Source organism: Mugil cephalus, chromosome 11 (assembly GCF_022458985.1).
Source record: "Mugil cephalus isolate CIBA_MC_2020 chromosome 11, CIBA_Mcephalus_1.1, whole genome shotgun sequence".
Lineage (NCBI taxonomy): Eukaryota > Metazoa > Chordata > Actinopteri > Mugiliformes > Mugilidae > Mugil > Mugil cephalus.
The window spans coordinates 27,877,844-27,900,584 of NC_061780.1; the positions used below are offsets into that span (position 1 = coordinate 27,877,844).

At 53.1% G+C, this 22,741-nt stretch overlaps 3 protein-coding genes across 10 annotated transcripts in view; all 3 read left to right on the top strand.

Moving 5' to 3' along the window:
* Positions 1-5,477, top strand: part of pogzb (pogo transposable element derived with ZNF domain b) — a 13,193-nt gene extending 7,716 nt beyond the window's left edge. For all 3 annotated transcript variants that reach the window (XM_047598764.1, XM_047598763.1, XM_047598765.1), the window contains exons 15-19: positions 362-421; positions 499-611; positions 1,810-3,414; positions 3,491-3,527; positions 3,618-5,477. In XM_047598764.1, coding sequence (XP_047454720.1) covers positions 362-421; positions 499-611; positions 1,810-3,414; positions 3,491-3,527; positions 3,618-5,412 — 3,610 coding nt within the window. In that variant the 3' untranslated portion in view covers positions 5,413-5,477. The remainder of the gene's footprint in view (positions 1-361; positions 422-498; positions 612-1,809; positions 3,415-3,490; positions 3,528-3,617) is intronic.
* Positions 5,478-6,728: 1,251 nt separating this feature from the next.
* Positions 6,729-11,881, top strand: selenbp1 (selenium binding protein 1). Its single transcript, XM_047599696.1, has 12 exons — positions 6,729-6,786; positions 7,673-7,726; positions 7,834-7,946; positions 8,068-8,253; positions 9,271-9,391; positions 10,249-10,431; positions 10,523-10,704; positions 10,803-10,881; positions 10,982-11,103; positions 11,183-11,275; positions 11,356-11,474; positions 11,558-11,881. Exons 1-12 carry the CDS (start codon positions 6,783-6,785, stop codon positions 11,718-11,720), a joined length of 1,419 nt encoding a protein of 472 aa, XP_047455652.1. The 5' UTR covers positions 6,729-6,782; the 3' UTR covers positions 11,721-11,881.
* Positions 11,882-13,076: 1,195 nt separating this feature from the next.
* On the top strand, positions 13,077-22,725 carry pi4kb (phosphatidylinositol 4-kinase, catalytic, beta). Of its 6 annotated transcripts, none has more exons than XM_047598346.1 (13): positions 13,370-13,611; positions 15,499-16,150; positions 16,449-16,796; positions 18,427-18,471; positions 18,865-19,092; positions 19,871-20,089; positions 20,652-20,761; positions 20,948-21,052; positions 21,144-21,267; positions 21,352-21,617; positions 21,694-21,826; positions 21,934-22,054; positions 22,133-22,725. In XM_047598346.1, exons 1-13 carry the CDS (start codon positions 13,565-13,567, stop codon positions 22,312-22,314), a joined length of 2,580 nt encoding a protein of 859 aa, XP_047454302.1. In that variant the 5' UTR covers positions 13,370-13,564; the 3' UTR covers positions 22,315-22,725. The 6 variants fall into 6 exon arrangements, with proteins under 6 accessions (XP_047454300.1, XP_047454298.1, XP_047454299.1 ...); XM_047598345.1 differs by having other exon boundaries at positions 13,376-13,611; positions 19,871-20,095; XM_047598344.1 differs by lacking the exon at positions 13,370-13,611 and adding an exon at positions 13,077-13,230 and having other exon boundaries at positions 19,871-20,095; positions 21,934-22,725.
* The last annotated feature ends 16 nt before the right edge of the window (positions 22,726-22,741 follow it).

The window sequence follows — 22,741 nt, forward strand, 5'->3', positions numbered from 1 at the left end:
ACTAATCATATTACTGTAGGACTAATCAGGTTACTGTAGGACTAATCAGATTACTGTAGGACTAATCATATTACTGTAGGACTAATCAGGTTACTGTAGGACTAATCATATTACTGTAGGACTAATCAGATTACTGTAGGACTAATCATATTACTATAGGACTAATCAGGTTACTGTAGGACTAATCATATTACTATAGGACTAATCAGATTACTGTAGGACTAATCATATTACTGTAGGACTAATCAGATTACTGTAGGACTAATCATATTACTGTAGGACTAATCATATTACTGTAGGAGCACTCTGCCAATGTGCCAGTGAGTGGTTGTTGGTCAGTGACTGGTTGTTGTCTTTCCAGACACCACGTGTCCCGGTCTGAGGACAGACGTGTCCCTCTGCACAGACGTCCTCCTCCATGGTGAGAACCGGTGTTTGATCAGTGTTTGATCAGTGTTCAGTCCGTGATCAGTTTCCTGATGACGTCTCCTCTTTCAGTCCGTTCCTGCTGCGATGTTCTCAGTGCGACTTCAGGCCTCTGACGGCCGACCACATGGCCGCCCACCTGCTGCTCCACCCAGAGCACCACAGCGCCACCTGCTGGCCCCGGAGTAAGACTGCAACACCACTACAACCATCACCACAGACTGACCGGACCAGACCGGACCAGACCGGACCTGACCGGACCCGACCGGACCCGACCACACACACAGTCTAACTAGAAAACAGCTTATTTCAAACCAGATCAGACTGACTTCCTCCAGGACACTTTACTGGCGCCTCCTCCTTCTAAACCTCCCCCTCATCGCTGTGACGACGTCCAGCTGTTCGGCCAAAGTAAATAACACTGACGCCATGAAGCCGATGAAGGAGTAGTAAACAGGAGAGGGAGCAAAGTACCAGGAAGTGTTTATAGACGCAAGAATCCCCAGAGTAAAGTTCATAAAGTTTATCTGTAACTGAGCCGACGTCTAGAAGGAGCCTCTAAAGAAAAGAATTTCAAAGTTTACTGGAAACGTTTGACAAGACTATGGAATAAAACCAGCTGCTGTTAACTGTGAACTTCTAGAATGTTACTTCTAATTATAAGGGAATGTTTAAAACCTCAGATATATCAATTCATTGTTTAACACTTCCTTTTTGTCTTTTGTTCTGTGTGTAAAGAGCTGCTCTGAGTTTGGTCCAATCTAGTTACGCCCTGACCCGTATCAGGCTTCTGCAGATCTTTAGTTATTTATTTTACCAAAGCCACGTCCCTGTAGCGTTGTCTTCTTCTTCTTCTTCTGTTTTTTAATGACTGTCGTCCAATGTCAAAGCTGCCAACCACCATTAAACAGAAGAACCCTGTGTCCCTGCAGTGATAGAGGTGTTAGTCAGTAGCTAGTGTGGTGAGGTGGTAGTAGGAGATCATCTAAACACAATCCATGAAATCCACTCAGGTCAAAGGCTGCAGACAGATAACAACAACACGCACTGAGAGTTTAAAAGAAATTTTTTATGGAGACTAATCTTCCAGAGAGAGTTAGGGAGTTTATGGCAGCGTTGGAGGACCAGAACATTTCTGGAGTAGAGAATAAAGGTACGAGCTCCCCTCTCCACATTAACCCTGACTGAAAGAAAGATTCATTGGACTGAATCCAGTCGACTCTAGGAGAAGACAAGGACAGAATTTAGGAAGCTACAGGAGACCAACTCTAGGATATTTAACACCAGACCAGGACTGTCCTTTGTCCAGACCGTTTGCCTCAGTGTTGCTTTTGTTGCTGAATAACTTATGGAAGTTTAACACATTTGTTCTTTTCTCTTCAGCTTTTGTTGATCCTGACATCCAGTTCTGCTACAGCAGAGACCAGGAACTTGACCACAGCAAGGACTTTCCTGACCCGTCCTGGAGGTTGGCAGGTAGTTGGAAAGCGCCGGCAGAAAGCCAAGAGGCCTCTATCTCCCCCTTCACTGAGACCAGCGGACCTCTTCATTACCTGTCTAGGAACAGCGACGCCATCGACTTCTTTAACCTGGTCTTTCCGACAGAACTTATCAAGCTGATCACAGACGAAACCAACGCTCACGCCAAGACCTCCCGATTCCTGGGCTCCAGCTGCCCAGACTGGGTCCCCGTCACCACCCACGAGATCAGAGGTTTTATGGGCCTGGTGATTCTGATGGGGATCCAGAATCTGCCCGACCTGCAGCACTACTGGTCATGGAGTCACTACGACAACAGCTACACCTTTTACCGAGCCATGAGCTTCAAGCGCTTCAAGCAGATCGCTGCCAACATCCGCATGGGCAGCTTCATCACAGATGAGTACCGTGGCACCAGCGATGCCAGTGACCCTCTCCACATCTTCAGGCCCATGTTGGACATCCTGGGCAGGGCCATGTGGGATGCCTATCGGCCTAACTGCTACCTCACTATCGACCGGGCGCTGCTGCCCAGCCTGGAGGAGGGGAACCCGAAGACCCAGCCTCAGGTGTGGCTGCTCTGTGACTCCAAGTCTGGGTACTGCCACCGCTTCTTCATTCAGGTGGTGGAGAACGTGGTCCAGACCCCTGGTTTCACCGTGGTCCCGGAGCTGGTGAAGGGTCTGGAGGACAAACACCACCAACTCTTCCTGGCCAATTCTCTCACATCGGTCCCACTAATGCAGAAGCTTCTGGATCAGGGTATCTATGCCTCCAGCTCCTTCCCTCCACCTAACCCCATCCTGCCCAGAGAACTGTGGGATGAGGGCTGGCTGGAGAAACCAGGGGACTTCCTGCAGAGGCAGTATGGCCCCCTGCTGGCCACTCGTTGGAGAGACACCAAAGAGATGGGCTGTCTGTCGACTAATGCAGCTCCTGGTGAACCAGACACTGTTTGGAGGAGGTCTCAGACCAAAGTAGGGGGGCTGGACCCCATCGACCGGCCCATGGCCTTCCGTCTGCTGCAGGAGAACATGCGGGGAGTCGACATCTGTAAACAGCTGCTAGCTTGCAACCCGCTGGGAGGAATCCCCCAGGACCGACACTGGCGCAGCCTCTTTTGGTTTCTGGTCAACTTGAGCATCGTCAATGCCTTCATTCTGCTGCGGGAGAGTCGCAAAGAGAACCCCCCCGCCTGGGTGCAGGACGGCCTGTTTACTCAGGTCAACTTCCGCAAGCGACTGGGAAACCAGCTCGCCAAGTGTGCCCAGAAGTACTTTGAGACCGTGGAGATCGCCAGCGCCCGCAGGACGAAGACGGAGGTGACCGAGGCCCTCAAACAGAGACACAGGATGACGAAGATCAGCTCCATCTCAAAGAGATGCAGGAACTGCAACAAGAACAGTGTCCGCCGCGAGAGCGTCTACGGCTGCGTCACCTGTAAAGTCAACCTGTGCAAACAGCCCAGCTGCTTCTGGGAATATCACGGCCTGTCACCTCTCAGCAAAGGTCAGTGTCTCATACCCCACCATCAGTACAAGTCAGTGTATTTATGTATTTAAGGTGTGTTTGATGTTTTTAACAGGATCGACCAAAGTTGGATTTCTGAAGGACACAATAAGGTACATTTGAACTCATCTGCTTTGATTCTTTGTCTTTATGGTTTGTTAGAAGTTGTTGTTGTTTCACGTCATAATGAATCTTTGCTGCAGCGGCGACGTGGACGTGGACGAGATCGAGGGCAGCGTGGACGAGGCCATGGGTCCGGTGGAGGACACAGACTTTTCAGATGAGGATAAAATGGATGAACTCGATGCCACTGAAGAAGGTGAAGCTTTTAAGGAAGAATGGAACAAAGATTTGAAACGTCCAGCGTCTCCTTCAGCCTCCACACCAAACGACCAGTCGGCCTCTAGAGATCGAGAGGATGTTCTCACCGCCCGCCAGCTGAGGATCGGCATGGTGGCTCTGTGTGGAGGACTCCGCCAGGCCTCTCGGGTCTTCTCCACCGACACCCGGTTAATCCGGTCTTGGGTGAAGGAGGCCCGGAAGCGTCTGCCACTAACTGAGCGGCAGCAGAAGATCGATGGCGAGGAGCGCCTGGTGGCCTGGGTCCTGTCCATGCGTGAGCAGCAACTCCCCATCACAGAGAGCGACCTCTTCCACAAAGCCTCCACCCTCAAGAAGAAGGGAGGCTTTGCCGACTCGTTCCGGATCTCCTACGACTGGGCAGTGAGCTTCTTGCTGCGGCACCAATTGGGAGTCCGGGCCATCGGCAGGTCCACTTCCCTGCCTCCTTCCTTGGAGCCCAAGGCCAGGTCTTTCAGGGAGTTCACCCAGAATGTCTTCCGGGTCCACGGGCTGACAGAAACCTCGGTAGCGGCGATGGACGAGCTGTGTCTCTTTCTGGATTTGAAGCTCGCTCAGGACAAGTCCCGGCGCTGGGAAGCCCTGGAGCTCTCTGGGGCGGTGCCTCTGGTCTCGGTGTTCCTGGCGGCGCTGGCCGATGGAACCGTGCTGCCCTCCTTGGTTCTGGCCAACTTGGATCTGGAGCAGAAAGCCCGGCCAGAGTTCATGCTCCTGGACACTGCTCCAGACCTCCTGTCGGCTGAGGAGGTCTTAGACCTCTGGACTAAACAGGTCTGGCTGCCGCATGTGTCTGGTCCGGCACAGCCCAGGAAATCCATGCTGGTCTTGGACAGACACCGGGAACATATAGGAGACCGGTTCCTGGCATCTATCAGTGGGTCGGGGACGCTTCCGGCCGTGATCCCTGGAGGATGCTCGGTCCTTCTTCAGCCTCTGGAGGTCTGTGTGAAGCCGGTGCTGCAGCGCTTCCTGGTTTCACGCTGGTCCAGGTTTACCAGACAAAACCCAAAGGAGCTGGAGGAGGTGTCGCCCCAGAAACTCCTAACCAACGTAGCCCAGCTCCTGGTGGACTGGCTGGAGGAGGCCCTGGGCCACCTGAACAGAGTCCCACAGCTCTGGAGGAAGTCTTTTAACCTGACTGAACTCCTGAGGACCAACGAGGGGGACGTTCAGTCGGACCTCGTAAAGACGCTGACAGAGGTCCTGATGGACACCGAAGCTCTAAATCTAGATTCATCCGATCTCCTGGAACTGGAGGACGAAGACAACGAAGTCGACATACAAAAAGGAGGACAAAAACCAGAGACATTAGAGGACAAACTAGAACCAGAGACATCAGAGGAGGGACAGGAGGACAACAATAATAAAGAGGAGAAGACAGGTGACAGACAGGAGATGAAGGAGGAAGCTAGAACAGAGGACACAGAGAAAGACAGGAAAGGAGACAGGATGGACAGTGAGGAGAAAGAGGAAGTGAAGACACTAGAGGAGGAGGAGAAAGAGACAGAGACAGAGGAGGACATCAGGGAGAGACGTGAGACCAGGATTGTGATTGGAGAAGACGTCGGGGACGAGTGGAAGATAGCGACAAAGAGTCGAACCGACGGAGATGAAGACGACCGGATGGACGAGAGCTGAGTGGACAGTGTGGATGTTGTCCCTGTGGACAGTTCAGGGGACAACGTCCAGGTTCAGCTCCAGGACCGGGGGGGGGGGGGGGGGGGGGGGCTGAGCCCTGGGGGCGGGGCTGGAAGCTTATTGGCTCGATGGATCAGTCACATGACCACGACAAAGACGTTTTCCTGTTCACGTTGTAGATCATGATTCAATCTGATTTAATCTGATTCGATTAAATCTGATTAAATTAAATCTGATTCAGTTAAATCAGATTAACTCAGACTTGTCAACTTTCTGCTGCTCTTCAGAATGAAATAAAATGTTAACGTTTTCTTTTTTATTCCTTGTTTCCATGTCTGTTTCCAAACGTCTAAACTCTGAAACCTGATCCCTCATCCTCGGTCCTCTGACAGCGTTTCTTGGCCACGGTCCAGGTCTCAAAGACAATTTAAAGTCGGAGCCAGAGGGAAACAGGAAAATCTATGTTGATGTAAGAGGGGGCCCCAGACTCAGAGCCGCTGTTGGCCTCTCTTAGTCCTTTACCACATGTTGAGTTCATACAGAGGCTCCGTGGGGCCCACATAGCTCCTGTCCAGGTTCATATCGGTTCTACTGGCTCCGTGGGGCCCACATAGCTCCTGTCCAGGTTCATATCGGTTCTACTGGCTCCGTGGGGCCCACATAGCTCCTGTCCAGGTTCATATCGGTTCTACTGGCTCCGTGGGGCCCACATAGCTCCTGTCCAGGTTCATATCGGTTCTACTGGCTCCGTGGGGCCCACATAGCTCCTGTCCAGGTTCATATCGGTTCTACTGGCTCCGTGGGGCCCACATAGCTCCTATCCAGGTTCATATCGGTTCTACTGGCTCCGTGGGGCCCACATAGCTCCTGTTCTGGTTCATATCGGTTCTACTGGCTCCGTGGGGCCCACATAGCTCCTGTTCAGGTTCATATCGGTTCTACTGGCTCCGTGGGGCCCACATAGCTCCTGTTCTGGTTCATATCGGTTCTACTGGCTCCGTGGGGCCCACATAGCTCCTGTTCTGGTTCATATCGGTTCTACTGGCTCCGTGGGGCCCACATAGCTCCTGTCCAGGTTCATATCGGTTCTACTGGCTCCGTGGGGCCCACATAGCTCCTGTTCTGGTTCATATCGGTTCTACTGGCTCCGTGGGGCCCACATAGCTCCTATCCAGGTTCATATCGGTTCTACTGGCTCCGTGGGGCCCACATAGCTCCTGTTCAGGTTTTATGTCGGGTTCTCTGGGCTCTGGAGGGTTAAGGTTTTTCAATGAGCTGTGTAGCTCCGCCCCTCCTCTCTGATTGGCTGCTGGACAATCATGAAGCCCCAGTGATTCTGGTGTGAGACTGTTCAGACCAGGAGTTCAACCATGGGTGAGTTCATGTGTCTTTATCTCTGCTGCTGTTAGTGTCTTAAATGTGAGGTTTTTCTCATGGAGTCTGGTTGGTGGCGTTTGTTCTGTTCCAACCTTTTGAACCAGACCCGTTTAGAATGAGGACTTAATTTCTCTGCAGAGTTTTACAGAGTCGTTTTTAATCTTAAATAACTTTTAAAGCTTTGTTAAAAACAACTGCAGCATTTTTATGCATGTTCAGGGGCTGTCGCTAGGGCTTTCTGCACGGTTGCTAGGGGTAGAGCAGGAGGTTGCCATGGTTTTTACATAATGAGGTTTCAAGGACAGGTCCGACATGGTGGATCCGAGAACAGGAGGTTAATGAGTGACTCAGGGACCAGGACCTGATCGGTAATATTGTTATTATTATGAATGATTGGTTAATTATTGAGGTCGCACAACAAACAAGTCTGTGGTTATATAACAGGACCAGGTCATGTTAGTTCACTGGACTGGATCGCTCCAGATCACAGTCCACATTCATCTATGCACCTGGATCCGGTCTGATCTGGACCTGGTCTACCTCAGTATAAACTGCCTGATAATAAACTCCTCCTATAATAAACTGATGAACTGCAGATCACTGTGACCCATTTAACTCCTGGCTCCACAACGTTGTTCCACTCTGGTTCCAGATTCTGGTTCCAGACTCTGAACCAGAATCTGGAACCAGAATCTGGAACCAGAGTCTGGAACCAGAATCCTTCCTTGAGAAGCTCTGAGGTTTGTATCTGATTAAAGTGACTGATCGTTAGAGATGAACCTCGTTATTCTGAAGCTCTGTCGTTCATCGGGAGTCATTGACCCCTGACCTCTGGTTGACCTCTGGTTGACCTGTGGTTGACCTCTGACCTGTGGTGTCTCAGCCAGCTGTTCAGGATGTGGACCGGGATACCGCAGCCCGCTGGAGGCCATGAAGGGTGAGGGTCCATTCAATGAAACTTTATTTAAACAGCCCCACCCCACCTGTCCCCCTGACCTTTAACCCCTAACCTTTAACCCTAACCTTTGACCTTTGACCCTAAAGGTCCCAGAGAGGAGATCGTCTACCTGCCCTGCATCTACCGTAACACCGACATCCTGAAACCAGACTACCTGGCCACCGTTGACGTCGACCCCAAGTCCTCCACCTTCTGCCAGGTCAGGGCCCTGATCCGTCACAACAAGCCAGACCTCCTCCACCTCCTTCTCTTTTCTCTTCAGGTCTTTCTTGATTTCTCTTAAAGTTCTGGTTCTGTTCTGATCTGATCCCGGGCCTCAGGTGATCCACCGGCTGCCGATGCCGAACCTCCGTGATGAGCTGCATCATTCCGGCTGGAACGCCTGCAGCAGCTGCTTCGGAGACGCCTCCAAGAAAAGAAACCGTCTCATTCTTCCCTCGCTGATCTCGTCCAGAGTCTATGTGGTGGACGTTGGGACGGACCCCAGAGCTCCGCGACTGCACAAGGTACGGAGAACCCCCCCCCCCACCATGATATGGAGGTCAGGGTTCTGTTGTTGAAACACTCGACGCTGAAGACTGAAGAGTCCAGGTTCTTATCTGTGTGCTGCAGGTCACGTAGCGGATGATTAACATCTGTTTATTGTGGTGATAACAATAGAAACAGGAACGACCGGGACAAACAGCACTGACCCCCTAGAAAAGATTAATTTATACGAGATTATCTGAACAGCTGCTGAGACAAAATAAACTGAACCAAGAGCTAAAGAATTGTGAGGGAGGAGGAGGAGAAGGGAGGTTCATCCAAGGTTCAGACTGGATGATAAACACAGCTTCTCTTTACAAGAGGAAAATGTTGATTTGTTGCTGCTGAGGGAGAAGAACAATCCGTTGGTTCTGATGAATATCCAGAACACAGAAGTGTCTGAGGGCTCTGTTTGCGTCAGAATGGAAGGTTATTGACAGGAGTTGGGAGTCGGGTCCGACTGGGAGTTGGACCAGGGCTGAGTTTGTTCTGGTCATTTATTTTCCACCAGAACCTCAGGGAAATCCTCATAAGCCCCTCCCCCTGCAGCGTACGCCATAGATGGATGACGGCGGCCGTGTTCTTCATTCAATATGAACCCACCCAGAATGACCGAGACCCAGGTCACAATGCTAACATTAGCATCTGCTAGCTCACACGGTGGCTGCATTAAACACGCCCACTTCCATTTTCTGACCAATCACACAATAGTTGCTACACTGGAAAAAAGACACACAAGCTTCTTGCTTTTGGCGGCGTATGAGCTGGTCCAGAGGGACCTGGGAGGGGAGCTGGTCCTGGGGTTCTGGTCATCTCAGCGGTTTTCCTGGTCCCTGTCTGGACTTTGGACTCCGCTCATACTAGACTGATCCTGTTACGGTGTTAACGTCTAGTTTTGTTCAGTGAAGCTCGTAGTCTCATTGTGCTGCTGAACATTTACAATAAATTCTGACTAATCCTTTGTCTGTGGTTCTGCTGCGGTTCTGCTGTGTCTTCAGATGGTAGAACCTGTGGATCTGTTCTGGAAGTGTGGTCTGGCGAACCCTCACACCAGCCACTGTCTGGGCAGTGGCCAGATCATGATCAGCTGCATGGGAGACCCGTCTGGCAACGGCAAAGGTAAGAACCCACCCTGACTACATCCGAGGTAGGTCTGGGTCCGGTTCAGGTTCTACCTGATTCCGGTGCTCAAAGAATGAAAACATAGAACGTAGCTTTTTTATTTTTAGGCGTTTAGTGAGGTCCTGGTCCAGGCGTTTAACACGTTCACGTCCACATGCGTTCGCTGCTAAACACGTTGCTCCGATTAAAATCAGAGTTCTCTTTATCTGATTGAGACGCACAGAATATGCGCCTGGAATTCGATTTTCTCCGGCACGTAAACGTAAACAGCGTTTTCATCAGATAATGTGTGTTCATGCTCCACCAACGCTGCGCTGGTCTGTGACCCGGAACAAAAACATCCAAGAAGAAGAAGAAGGTAAACGGAGCCGCTAGAAGAACCGTCTGAGGGACGCGATCGCTCGGACGGATCTAACCTGCACCAGAAGTAACGCGAATATCACGTACGAGATTTAAAAATGTTCTATTATCCGTCTGGTTGTTGTTTAAATGTGACACATGAACGACTTGTTTATTATATCACGTAATAGATCAACCGGAAATCGGCCGTATTAACGAGGTATTAACCCGCTGAAAAGACACGTATCGCCCCCTAGTGTGGAGGAGGAGAACGTTCCCTTCAGTTAATAGATTTTCTTACGCTGCATTTAAACTGCGATGAGGACGTTCCATTAAACTGCATGTAAACGCACCAGGGACCAGGGAGACACCCCCTGGTCCCTCGTCCTCCACAGTCCACCACAGTCCTCCACAGTTCACAGTCCCCCTTAAGTCTGGACTTTGTCTCTTCTGTGTGTTCGGTCTGAGAGGAGGACCTTGACAGTCTGGTTTTAGTGACCTGGTCTGTCCCCCAGGTGGTTTTGTCCTCCTGGACGGTGAGACATTTGAGGTCCTCGGGAACTGGGAGCACCCGGGGGAAGCGGCCCCGTTTGGGTACGACTTCTGGTACCAACCCAGACACAACGTGATGATCAGCACCGAATGGGGGGCGCCCAAAGCCCTGGTGGATGGGTTCAACCCGGCCCACGTCAAAGAGGGTGAGTCAAGCTCCACTTCCCAGGGTTCATCTGGACCATGTTGGCTCTGGAGGGTTCTAGGTTCTGACTGGTCCCTGTTGTCCCGCCCCAGGTCACTACGGCAGGTCTCTGCATGTCTGGGACTGGACCACCCACAGGAAGCTCCAGACCCTGGACCTGGGGGAGGACGGCGCCATCCCTCTGGAGGTCCGGTTCCTCCATGAGCCCAGCGCCACCGAGGGCTACGTGGGCTGTGCTCTACGGGGGTCCGTCTTCAGATTCTACAGAACCCCGGTCAGTACCACGGGGTCCTGGTCCCAGTGGGACCTGGATCAGGGTCCAGAATCAGAACTATCCTGTCAATGTTTCTCAGTCTGGTCTTTGTGTCTCAGAAAGGAGACTGGGACGTAGAGAAGGTCATCAGTGTCCCCCCCAAGAAAGTGGACGGATGGATGCTCCCGGAGATGCCAGGTCTGTCCCACCTGTCCCACCTGTCCCTGCCTGTCCCTGCCTGTCCCACCTGTCCCACCTGTCTCACCTGTACCTGTCTGTCCCTGTCCCCCGTGTCCAGGTCTCATCACAGACATCCTGCTCTCGTTGGACGACCGGTTCCTCTACTTCAGTAACTGGCTCCATGGGGACATCAGACAGTATGACATCACAGACCGGCGGACGCCCCGACTGGTCGGCCAGGTCTGGAGACACCTGTCAGGTGATGACAGTGGACAGGTGATACCCTGAGACACTGAGACATGTCCCCTGTCTCTTCCAGGTCTTCCTGGGTGGACTTCTTGTCAATGATGGACCAATCAGAGTCTTGGAAGACCCAGAGGACAAGCAGCAGCCCCACCCCCGCGTCATCCAGGTACCATCAGGACAGAGAGGACAGACACACACGCCTCCCTCTGTCCCTGTCTCATTCTGTCTCTGTCCTCTGTCTCTCAGGGGAAGCGTGTCCCTGGAGGTCCTCAGATGCTGCAGCTCAGTCTGGACGGACGTAGACTTTACGTGACCACGTCTCTCTACAGCGGCTGGGACAAACAGTTCTACCCCGACATGATCAGGTACTGGTCTACCTGGACACCTGTCCTCTGCCTGTCCTTTGTCTGTCCTCACCAGAAGTGTCTTCTTGTGTCTCTGTGGTCAGGGAGGGCTCAGTGATGATGCAAATCGACGTGGACACCGTTAGCGGGGGTCTGTCCCTCAACGAGGACTTCCTGGTGGACTTCGGTAAAGAACCTGACGGTCCGGTTCTGGCCCACGAGCTCCGGTACCCGGGGGGGGACTGCACCTCAGACATCTGGCTGTGAAGACGGGACCAGGGACCAGGGACCAGGGACCAGGGACCAGGGACCAGGACAGTGGAGGATCCTGAGGACGAATTTAAATGGTGTGTGTCTGTTAATGAGCCTCAGTAAAAACCTTCAGAACCGAACTTCACTGCTTTGGAATAAAGTCCTGATGAAAACTCCTCTGTGTCTTCATGTCCTTCACCTGGTCAAAACAATAAGGAATAAAATAAAATAAATACAAATAAAGCTCCTCCCTCAAGTCTGTGGGCGGAGCTCCTTCCTCTAGTCCATGGGCGGAGCTCCTCCTCTCTAGTCTGTGGGCGGAGCTCCTCCCCTCTAGTCTATGGGCGGAGCTCCTCCCCCCTCTAGTCTGTGGGCGGAGCTCCTCCAGCTTTGACTCCATTGGTTCAATCAGAAGCTTCTCCAGTGTCTCCAGTTTCTTCCATCCAGTGTTTTTAGTTCAGATCTTGTGTTGATGATGTCAGAGTCTGAGTCTCCAGCTCGTCCCAAACCTTCTCTCTGGGTTCAGGTCTGGACTCCTCAGACCTCATGACCTCCTTCCCTTCACATTGTCCATGATGTGAAATGCTCTTCCTTCCACTATTAAACACAGCCCTGAGTTCTACTGCTGCTTTTCTTCCAAACGTTTCTCCATCAATCAGGATTTATTTCTTCCTGGTAGAACATGGTTCTCCACTGTCCTTCCAGTCTGGAATAAAGGTCTTAAGCCAGTTTTAGTAGTTTCTAGATGTTTCCTCTGCTTGATGCAGCCAATGATTTGACCCTTCTCCACCAGACTAACATCTCCTCCTCCAGACTAACATCTCCTCCACCAGACTAACATCTCCTCCACCAGACTAACATCTTCTGTGTCTTTACACAGGGTGGTTGAAGAAATGAGAAGCTCCTCGTTGCATCAGTTGGTCTTAAATAACTTGTTGAAGATAATCACCATGAACTAATTATCATACATTCATACGTATTATTTCCTCCGTCTTCCCGTGATAACAAGTTAATTTCCTTTTTTTTTCTCAACATCTCCAGAAACTTAATCGTTATCTACCAAACATTAAAGCACAAAACAAATGGCTCACCCTACAGAAGGCCCTTTACATGAGGCATTATTATTGTTATTACTACACTTTTAGTGTTAAGGGCATCATCAGTCAACATGGCAGCTTACATATACTGAACTCTCTTGAATAAAATATATGGAGAAAATAAAACTTTGTTTTTCCAAGATAATGAGATAAAAAACAACCTAACTCGTTATCACGGAAAACGTAGGAAACAGTATGTGACCGCTCGACCGGTTAAGGGGACTCGTTATTTTGTCCCGGCTGCATCTATCTGTCCATCCGCCGGGTGGCGCTGCTGTGCTCAGTGTGTCCAGCTCACCCACAGGAAACAGCAGAAGAAGAGGATGCGCCCCTTGGTGGCTGTTCGCTGGTATGAAGATCCGAAAGAATCAATGGAGGCGACAAACTGGACATAAAAGCTCATTTCAGACCCATTAAACCAGAACCAGGTAAGATCGGCTTACCTGACAACATCCGGGACCTCACTGCAGTACCGCACGGTACACCTGTAGTCAAGCCCGTGCTAACGCTAGCTTAGCATAGAGCTCTAGAAACAGCTGACGGAGTTTCAACAGCAGAGTCACTGATTAGCTTCAGGCTAGTCACAACCGAGGATCCACTTCAGCTACATTTCATTTTATTTCTACAGCGTCAGTAACAATATAAATGGGACCAGAACCAGAACCAGAACCAGCTCACGCGGAGGGACCCATCTGGTCCGGGAGGAGACTGAAAGAGAGAGGACAGATAAACATTCTGACTAAAGCGTCCATATAGAACCTGATGATGGTCCAGAGACCAGATGTAGGGTCTGAGAGGAACCTGGGCAGGTTGGAGCATTGTTCGTCCAGGAGGAGGGGGGGGGGGGGGGGCTGATGGAGACCCGATGGGCTGATGTTTATTTACAGATGTAGTTTATGGAGTTCCACAGGTCACAAACACACAACTCCACTAAAAGATGGAGGAGGTGGGTCAGCAGGCAGCTAACACGTAGCTAACATGCTATACAGGAGTAGCACGAAGCTGAATGACCAGTAACAGAGGACAGGAGCTCAGTGGATCGGACCGGAGCTGGTACAGAACCGGCCACGGTGGCTCAGCTAGCCGGACAGTTAGCGCCAGTTCTCCGGAGCTAGCGGCTCTAAAAGTTCCCGAGTCGCGTCTAAAACTGTCCCGTCGGTCTGTGTCGGGTCCTCAGAGGACAAATACTGTGTCCAGGAGTTTAAAACCATATATTTTAAACTTATTTTCCAAGTTTCGCCGACGTTTCTGAACCAAAACAAAGATGGCGACTTGGTAGCTAGCTGCACAGAAAAGACACAAACGAGTTAAAATCATTTTTATTGTTCGGTGAAGAGAGTCAAAACAAATGTAGACCAGTAAAAGGACCAGGGGCGGGTTAGAAGTTCCTTCAGAAAAACTGGAAGTGTTTTAAACGACCTTTGAACTCCAAAGATCTCTAACCGAAGCTAAAGGCTAATACTAACACCGAAGCTAATGCCAGGTCGATCTTAGCTCTGTGCTAGGCTAGGCTAGGCTAGGCTAGGCTAGGCTAGGCTAACATCAGCTGACCGGCTCAAAGGAGGGTTTGAGTGAGTCAAGCACAACACCTCAATAATATTGAATTAACTTTCCTTTAACCCTTTTTAGGCTGAATTACTTATATATATATATAGTCCATCTCTATTTTATGTATTTTATTTTATTTATAGTACTGTGCTGTTTTTATATTTCACTACTTTAGCCAGGAGATTACATTCAATATTCCTTTATATACACATAATGACAAGAAATGATTCTTGAATCATTGAAATACTTGGACATTCTAAACATCAACCCTAGAGTGTTATTGTACAGCAGAAGCTCTAGAATGCACCTTTTATTTTATTTATTTTTTTTTTTTATCAGTGTATTTCATTTTTTATACACTTATTACTTTTACTCATCCAGTCATGTTCACATCCTCCATGGACAGTTTTATAAAGTCTATTTTTATGTTATTTGCTCTACTGTGTCTTCAATTGTCCCCCAGGGGCAAATGCTGTGTTTTCTGAACGTGAATGTCACTCAGTGCATTTACATGCACGTGAAAAAAACAAATTATTGCCTTAATCGGACTCTAACAGGAGAACTTAAGTGCATGTAAACACGTTACTCCGATTAAAATCAGAGTTCTCATTATCCAGTTGAGACGGGTTAGGGTTAGGTTTAGGGTTAGGTTTAGGGTTAACCTTAACCCTAAACCTAACCCTATCCCTAACCCCGGAACAAAAACATCCAAGAAAGCCGGTCGTAGAAGAAGAAGAGCCGTCTGAGGGACAGCGCGGATCTTACCTGCACCAGAAGTAGTGTGAACATTAAGTACAAGATTTAAAAATGTTCTATTATCCGTCTGGTTGTTGTTTAAATGTCTGACACATGAACGACTCTAGTTTATTATATCACCTAATAGATCAACCAGAAATCGGGCCGTATTAACGTGGTATTAACCCGCTGAAAAGACACGTGTCGCCCCCTAGTGTGGAGGAGGAGAACAGTTATTAGATTTTCTCCGCTGCATGTAAACTGGGACAAGGACGTAGTCAGAAAGTAGAACTTTGAGCATAGCTTGATTAAACTCTGCATGTAAACGCTCTGACTGTGAATGTGCTGGGACCCTAATGGCCGCCTCCTACAGTGACCTCTGACCTCTGACCTCTGACCTCTGTCTGTTTCAGTGGAGGAGGGCAGAGCTTCCCGGCAGCCATGATGGAGGACACGGAGCCGGACCTTTCCCCTGCCCCGTCTGACCACATCAGCCCCTCCCCTTCCCTGTCCGCCTCCTCCTCCCCCTCTCTTTCTCTCCCCTCCACCCCCTCCTCGTCCTGCGGCCCCCCCCAGGCTGCCACCCCCCCCCTAGGTGTCATCAGTGAGGGTGTGGCTGAGCTCAGCCTGGTCATTGACCCTGAGGTGGCCCGCCGGGCCTGTCAGGAGGTCCTGCAGAAACTGCGCCAGGTGGAGGGGGAGGAGCCCCCCCAGCAGACTGGGGCGGAGCCTCTGCCCCCCCCCGCCCCCAAACCCTCCCAGATCAGAGAGGAGGACGACGACCCCGAGGGCCCAGCCCCCGGCTCGGTGAAGAGCGCCCGGCGGCGGCAGAGACACAACCCGTCCAAACAGTCGTGGCTGCTGCGCCTGTTTGAGTCCAAGCTGTTTGACGTTTCCATGGCGATCTCCTACCTGCACAAGTCCAAGGAGCCGGGGGTCCAGGCCTACATCGGGAACCGGCTCTTCAGCTTCCCCCACGGGGACGTGGACTTCTACCTGCCCCAGCTCCTCAACATGTACATCCACATGGACGAGGACGTGGGCGACGCCATCAAGCCCTACGTGGTGGGTGGGGCCTTAACGAGGGCCTTAACTAGGGCCTTAACGAGGGCCTTAACTAGGGCCTTAACGAGGGCCTTAAGCCAGACTAGCTAGTCTTAACAAGTCTTAACGAGGACCCTAACGAGGTCCTTAACAAGCACTTAGTTTTTACTGTTGATGTTTAACCCTGGATGAACGGCCTCAAAGTCTTAATGACCCAGTATCGACCGTGTCCCCCGTGTGTCCCCCCGTGTGTCCCCCCCGTGTGTCCCCCCCGTGTGTCCCCCCGTGTGTCCCCCCGTGTGTCCCCCTGTGTCCCCAGGTGCACCGCTGCAGACAGAGCATCTCCTTCAGCCTCCAGTGCGCCTGGCTCCTGGGGGCCTACTCCTCTGACATGCACATCTCCACCCAGCGTCACTCCAGAGGAACCAAGCTCAGGAAGCTCATCTTGTCCGATGAACTCAAGCCCTCGGGGCCCCGAGCTCGCAGGGACCCCCTGACCCTGACGCCCTTCTGTCCCCTCGGCCCCGGGCCCCTGGGGGGGGACCACGGCCTGTCCCCGTCCAAACGAACTCACCAGCGCTCCAAGTCCGATGCCACTGTCAGCATCAGCCTCAGCAGCAACCTGAAGAGAACGGCCAGCAACCCCAAGGTGGAGAGCCAGGACGAGGTGAGGGGCCCCCAGGGGCCAACACACACTCATACAGGGAGGGGAGGGGAGGGGAGGGGAGGGGAGGGGAGGGGCCCCCAGGGGCCAACACACACTCATACAGGGAGGGGAGGGGAGGGGCCCCCAGGCTCCAACACACAGTCATACAGGGAGGGGAGGGGAGGGGAGGGGAGGGGAGGGGCCCCCAGGGGCCAACACACACTCATACAGGGAGGGGAGGGGAGGGCCCAGGGGCAACCACACACGGGAGGGGGGGCCAGGCCAACACACACTCATGAGAGGGGAGGGGGGAGGGGCCCCCAGGGGCCAACACACACTCATACAGGGAGGGGAGGGGCCCCCAGGGGCCAACACACACTCATACAGGGAGGGGAGGGGAGGGGAGGGGCCCCCAGGCTCCAACACACACTCATACAGGGAGGGGAGGGGAGGGGCCCCCAGGGGCCAACACACACTCATACAGGGAGGGGAGGGGCCCCCAGGGGCCAACACACACTCATACAGGGAGGGGCCCCCAGGGGCCAACACACACTCATACAGGGAGGGGAGGGGAAGGGCCCCCAGGGGCCAACACACCATTATACAGGGAGGGGAGGGGCCCCCAGGCTCCAACACACACTCATACAGGGGGGAGAGGGGCCCCCAGGGGCCAACACACACTCATACAGGGGGGAGGGGCCCCCAGGGGCCAACACACACTCATACAGGGAGGGGAGGGGCCCCCAGGCTCCAACACACACTCATACAGGGAGGAGAGGGGCCCCCAGGGGCCAACACACACTCATACAGGGAGGGGATGGGAGGGGCCCCCAGGGGCCAACACACACTCATACAGGGAGGGGCCCCCAGGCTCCAACACACACTCATACAGGGGGGAGGGGCCCCCAGGCTCCAACACACAGCCATACAGGGAGGGGAGGGGCCCCCAGGGACCAACACACACTCATACAGGGGGGAGGGGCCCCCAGGCTCCAACACACACTCATACAGGGAGGAGAGGGGCCCCCAGGGGCCGACACACACTCATACAGGGAGTGGAGGGGAGGGGCCCCCAGGCTCCAACACACACTCATACAGGGAGGAGAGGGGCCCCCAGGGGCCGACACACACTCATACAGGGGGGAGGGGCCCCCAGGGGCCAACACACACTCATACAGGGAGGGGATGGGAGGGGCCCCCAGGCTCCAACACACACTCATACAGGGGGGAGGGGCCCCCAGGCTCCAACACACAGTCATACAGGGAGGGGAGGGGCCCCCAGGGGCCAACACACCATTATACAGGGAGGGGAGGGGCCCCCAGGGGCCAACACACACTCATACAGGGGGGAGAGGGGCCCCCAGGCTCCATTGATAAGAGTTGGGTTTAGAACCGATGGTGAAGTCAGATCCAGGTAACGAGGTTCCAGAGAACAGCTGATGAACGGATGAACTAATAAAAGAACAAAAATCAATAATTATTAATTAGTTGTGAAGTGATGAATGAATGGATGAATAAATTAACTATTAATTAATTGTGAAGTGATGAATGAATGGATGAATAAATGAACTATTAATTAATTGTGAAGTGATGAATGAATGGATGAACAGTGACCCAGTGTCCTCTCGTCCTCTCGTCCTCTTGTCCTCAGGACAGCAGCTCCAGCTCAGACAGTCTGGAGTTGGACTCTGGTCCCGTAAGTTCTGACCTCCAGATGCATTGTGGGTGATGGAGGCTAAGGGCTTTAGTTCTGGTTCTGGTTCTGATTCAGTTCACAGCTGAGCTGCTCATCTGTGAACTGAATCATTCTGGTTTGATCCAATCAGCTGTTTGAAGTTCTGGGTGAATAGATCAGGGTTGATTTGATTTGATTGATTGATTGATTGATTGATTGGCAGCTTAATTAATTAATTGATGAGTTGATGGACTCTGTGTCAAACTTAATGGTTTATAATGAGTCGACCAGGTGATTGATCAGACAAAACATCAGAGCTCCACCTGGAGGTGATTCAGGCTCCGCCCCCTCCCTGTCTCATGGTGCTCCGCCCCCTCCCTGTCTCATGGTGCTCCGCCCCCTCTCTGTCTCCAGCCGGTCCGCCTGGCCCCCCAGAGGGAGTTTGTGAAGTCTCTGCTGGGCATCGGGAAGCGTCTGGCCACGCTGCCGACCAAAGAGCAGAAGACCCAGCGTCTCATCTCAGAACTGTCCCTCCTCAACCACAAGCTCCCGGCCCGAGTCTGGCTCCCGACGGCCGCCTTCGACCACCACGTGGTCCGGGTCCCCCACAGCCAGGCCGTGGTCCTCAACTCCAAGGACAAGGTGAGAGACCCCCAGGACCCCTCCCTCACATCTGACCCCCCCAGGACCCTTCCCTGACCCCTCCCTCACCTCTGACCCCCCCAGGACCCCTCCCTGACCCCCCCAGGACCCCTCCCTGACCCCTCCCTGACCCCCCCAGGACCCCTCCCTGACCCTCCCTGACCCTGACCCCCCCAGGACCCCTCCCTGATCCCCCCAGGACCCCTCCCTGACCCCTCCTGACCTGACCCCCAGGACCCCTCCCTGACCCCCCAGGACCCTCCCTCACCCTGACCCCCCCCAGGACCCCTCCCTGACCCCTGACCCCCCCAGGACCCCTCCCTGACCCCCCCCAGGACCCCTCCCTCACCTCTGACCCCCCCAGGACCCCTCCCTGACCCCTCCCTGACCCCTGACCCCCCCAGGACCCCTCCCTGACCCACCCAGGACCCCTCCCTGACCCCTCCCTGACCCCTGACCCCCCCAGGACCCCTCCCTGACCCCTGACTGACTCCCAGAACCCCTCCCTGACCTCTGACCCCCCCAGGACCCCTCCCTGACCTCTGACCCCCCCAGGACCCCTCCCTGATCCCCCCAGAACCCCTCCCTGACCCCTGACCCCCCCAGGACCCCTCCCTGATCCCCCAGGACCCTCCTGATCCCCCCAGGACCCCTCCCTGACCTCTGACTGACTCCCAGAACCCCTCCCTGACCTCTGACCCCCCCAGGACCCCTCCCTGACCTCTGACCTCTGACCCCCCCAGGACCCCTCCCTGACCTCTGACCTCTGACCCCTCAGGCCCCCTACCTGATCTACGTGGAGGTCCTGGAGTGCGACAGCTTCGAGACGTCCAGTGTTCCGACCAGGATCCCAGAGAACCGGATCCGGAGCACCCGGTCTGTGGAGAACCTGGACTGCAGCCTGACTCTGGAGCAGAGAACCGGGAGCTTCTCAGTCGTCCCCAACTACGACAACGATGACGAGGCCTGGTCCGTGGACGACATCGGAGAGCTGCAGGTGGAGGTTAGCACGGGGTTAGCATGTGGTTAGCATGGAGCTAACTCGTGTGTCCATGTAGTTAGCAGTAGCTAGCATGGAGCTAATCCAAAAAAAAAAAAAAGCGTTGAATAAGGTCAGCTGGACTTTCATCCGAGTAGCTTCTTCAGTTCTGATAAACTAGTGGGAAACTGAGGTTTAAATAGGAATAAACTCTGTGGGTAAAACCACCAGAAACTTGCTAGACCAGAAACTGGGGTCACTAATTACCATAATGGCTGATACTTGCCTGTCCTTGAATGGGGGGAACTGTGTGTCTGCACTTACTTACCCTATGAATAGAGCTCTAACGAGGCCATTGTCCACGGGAACCTGGAGGCTCAATGTGTGAATGTTGTTGAAACTTCTCGGGGACAGAAGTAAAAACTGAATTATAAATAGTTGGTAAATTAAATCTCAGTCCACCTCCTCTGTTTAGAGAAGGTTTCTCCAGGTTTCTAGCATGGAGCTAATTCGTGTGTCCATGTAGGTAGCAGCAGTTAGCAGTAGTTAGCATTGTGCTAACCCGTGTGTCCATCCTCAGCTTCCTGAACTTCACGCCAACAGCTGTGACAACATCAGCCAGTTTTCAGTGGACAGCATCAGCAGCCTGGACAACAAGGAGCCGGTCTTCATCGCTGCAGGAGACATCAGGTCCTCACCTGTCTGTCCTCACCTGTCTGTCCTCACCTGTCTGCCCTCACCTGTCTGCCCTCACCTGTCTGTCCTCACCTGTCTGTCCTCACCTGTCCTCACCTGTCCTCACCTGTCCTCACCTGTCTGTCCTCACCTGTCTGTCCTCACCTGTCCTCACCTGTCCCTCTTCTGTCCCTGTCTCAGGCGTCGTCTCTCGGAGCAGTTGGCTCAGACCCCGACCACCTTCAGACGAGACCCTGAGGACCCGTCGGCCGTGGCCCTGAAGGAGCCGTGGGAGGAGAAGGTCAGGTAGGTGGTGTCGTGATGCATTGTGGGATGTGTAGTGACCGGAGTGTCGTGATGCATTGTGGGATGTGTAGTGACCGGCGTGTCCCTGCAGGAGGATCAGAGAGGGCTCCCCCTACGGTCACCTGCCCAACTGGAGGCTGCTGTCAGTCATCGTTAAATGTGGAGACGACCTGAGGCAGGAGCTTCTGGCCTATCAGGTGCTGCAGCAGCTCCAGGTAACCTCCCACCCCCCACCCCCCACCTCCCACCTGTTACATCACCTCTGACCTCTGACCTCTGACCCTGTCCCCCCCGTCCAGTCCACCTGGCAGCAGGAGCGCGTCCCCCTGTGGATCCAGCCCTATAAGATCCTGGTGCTGTCCTCTGACTCCGGGATGATTGAGCCGGTGCTGAACGCCGTGTCGCTGCATCAGGTCAAGAAGCAGAGTCAGCTGAGCCTCCTCGACTACTTCCTGCAGGAGCACGGGGCCCCCACCACCGAGAACTTCCTCCAGGCCCAGAGGAACTTTGTCCAGAGCTGCGCCGGCTACAGCCTCATCTGCTACCTGCTGCAGGTCAAAGACAGGTAAGCCCCGCCCCCTCCACGCCCCCTCCACTGCCCCATCGCGCTCCCTGGATCTGACCAGATTCTTCATCCTCAGGCACAACGGGAACATCCTGCTGGACTCTGAAGGCCACATCATCCACATCGACTTCGGCTTCATCCTCTCCAGTTCCCCCAAGAACCTCGGCTTCGAGACGTCCGCCTTCAAGCTCACCTCAGAGTTCGTGGACGTGAGTCCCCCCCCCTCGTCTCACAGGACCCAGCACTGTTGTTTCCTGAGCCTTGTCTCACAGGTGTAGTAGGAAAGGCGCTGTTAACCCTGCGTGTTGTCTTCCAGGTGATGGGGGGTCCGGACGGAGACATGTTTAACTACTATAAGATGCTGATGCTTCAGGGTCTGATCGCAGCCAGGAAGCACATGGACCGAGTTCTGCAGATAGTGGAGATCATGCAGCAAGGTGAGCTAACAGTCCGTCCATCAGTGCCTCCTGCTGTCCTTTCAGCGCTGACCCCCCCCTCCCCCCCTCCCCCTCCAGGCTCCCAGCTGCCCTGCTTCCACGGCTCCAGCACCATGCGAGGGCTGAAGGAGCGTTTCCACATGAGTCTGACCGAGGAGCAGCTCCAGCTGTTGGTCGATCAGCTGGTCGACGGGTCAATGAGGTCGCTCACCACCAAACTGTACGACGGCTTCCAGTACCTCACCAACGGCATCATGTGACCACAGTCATGTGACCACAGTCATGTGACCACAGACTGACCAGCTCTGGCTTTTATGATTCTTCTTCTTCTTCTTCTTCTTTGTTTTATTTAATTCTTTTATTCGTCTTTTCTTTAGAGGAATTCAGTTTTTGTCTCGTTTGGTTTCATCCACTTCCTCCTCTTCCATATCTGGGTGGAAGTCCCTGATTGGCTGCTCAGCTGGACTTTTAGCCAATCAGAGAGCAGCTCAGTTTTAGTTGAAATGTGAACCGTCTTCGGGCGGCTGGTTTTTTACGCGTTGCTGCCGCTGAGACGCTGAGCAAGGCAGCACACAGACTGATGATGACGACGATGATGATGATGATGATGATGATGATGTTGAGCAGCTGTGAACATCTAGAACATCAATAAAATCATCTTTCCTGAGAAACAGACTCACAATGAAT

What these genes read in the sequence shown, in the direction of transcription:
- selenbp1 (XM_047599696.1), top strand. An exon ending in CCCGCTGGAGGCCATGAAGG is followed by an intron (nt 7,727 to 7,833) that starts GTGAGGGTCCAT and finishes TTGACCCTAAAG; the next exon opens with GTCCCAGAGAGGAGATCGTC. An exon ending in CCCGGCCCACGTCAAAGAGG is followed by an intron (nt 10,432 to 10,522) that starts GTGAGTCAAGCT and finishes GTCCCGCCCCAG; the next exon opens with GTCACTACGGCAGGTCTCTG.
- pi4kb (XM_047598342.1), top strand. Translation starts at nt 13,565, where the DNA reads ATGATGGTCCAGAGACCAGATGTAGGGTCTGAGAGGAACCTGGGCAG. An exon ending in AGGTGGAGAGCCAGGACGAG is followed by an intron (nt 16,797 to 18,426) that starts GTGAGGGGCCCC and finishes TCTTGTCCTCAG; the next exon opens with GACAGCAGCTCCAGCTCAGA. An exon ending in ATCGCTGCAGGAGACATCAG is followed by an intron (nt 20,762 to 20,947) that starts GTCCTCACCTGT and finishes TCCCTGTCTCAG; the next exon opens with GCGTCGTCTCTCGGAGCAGT.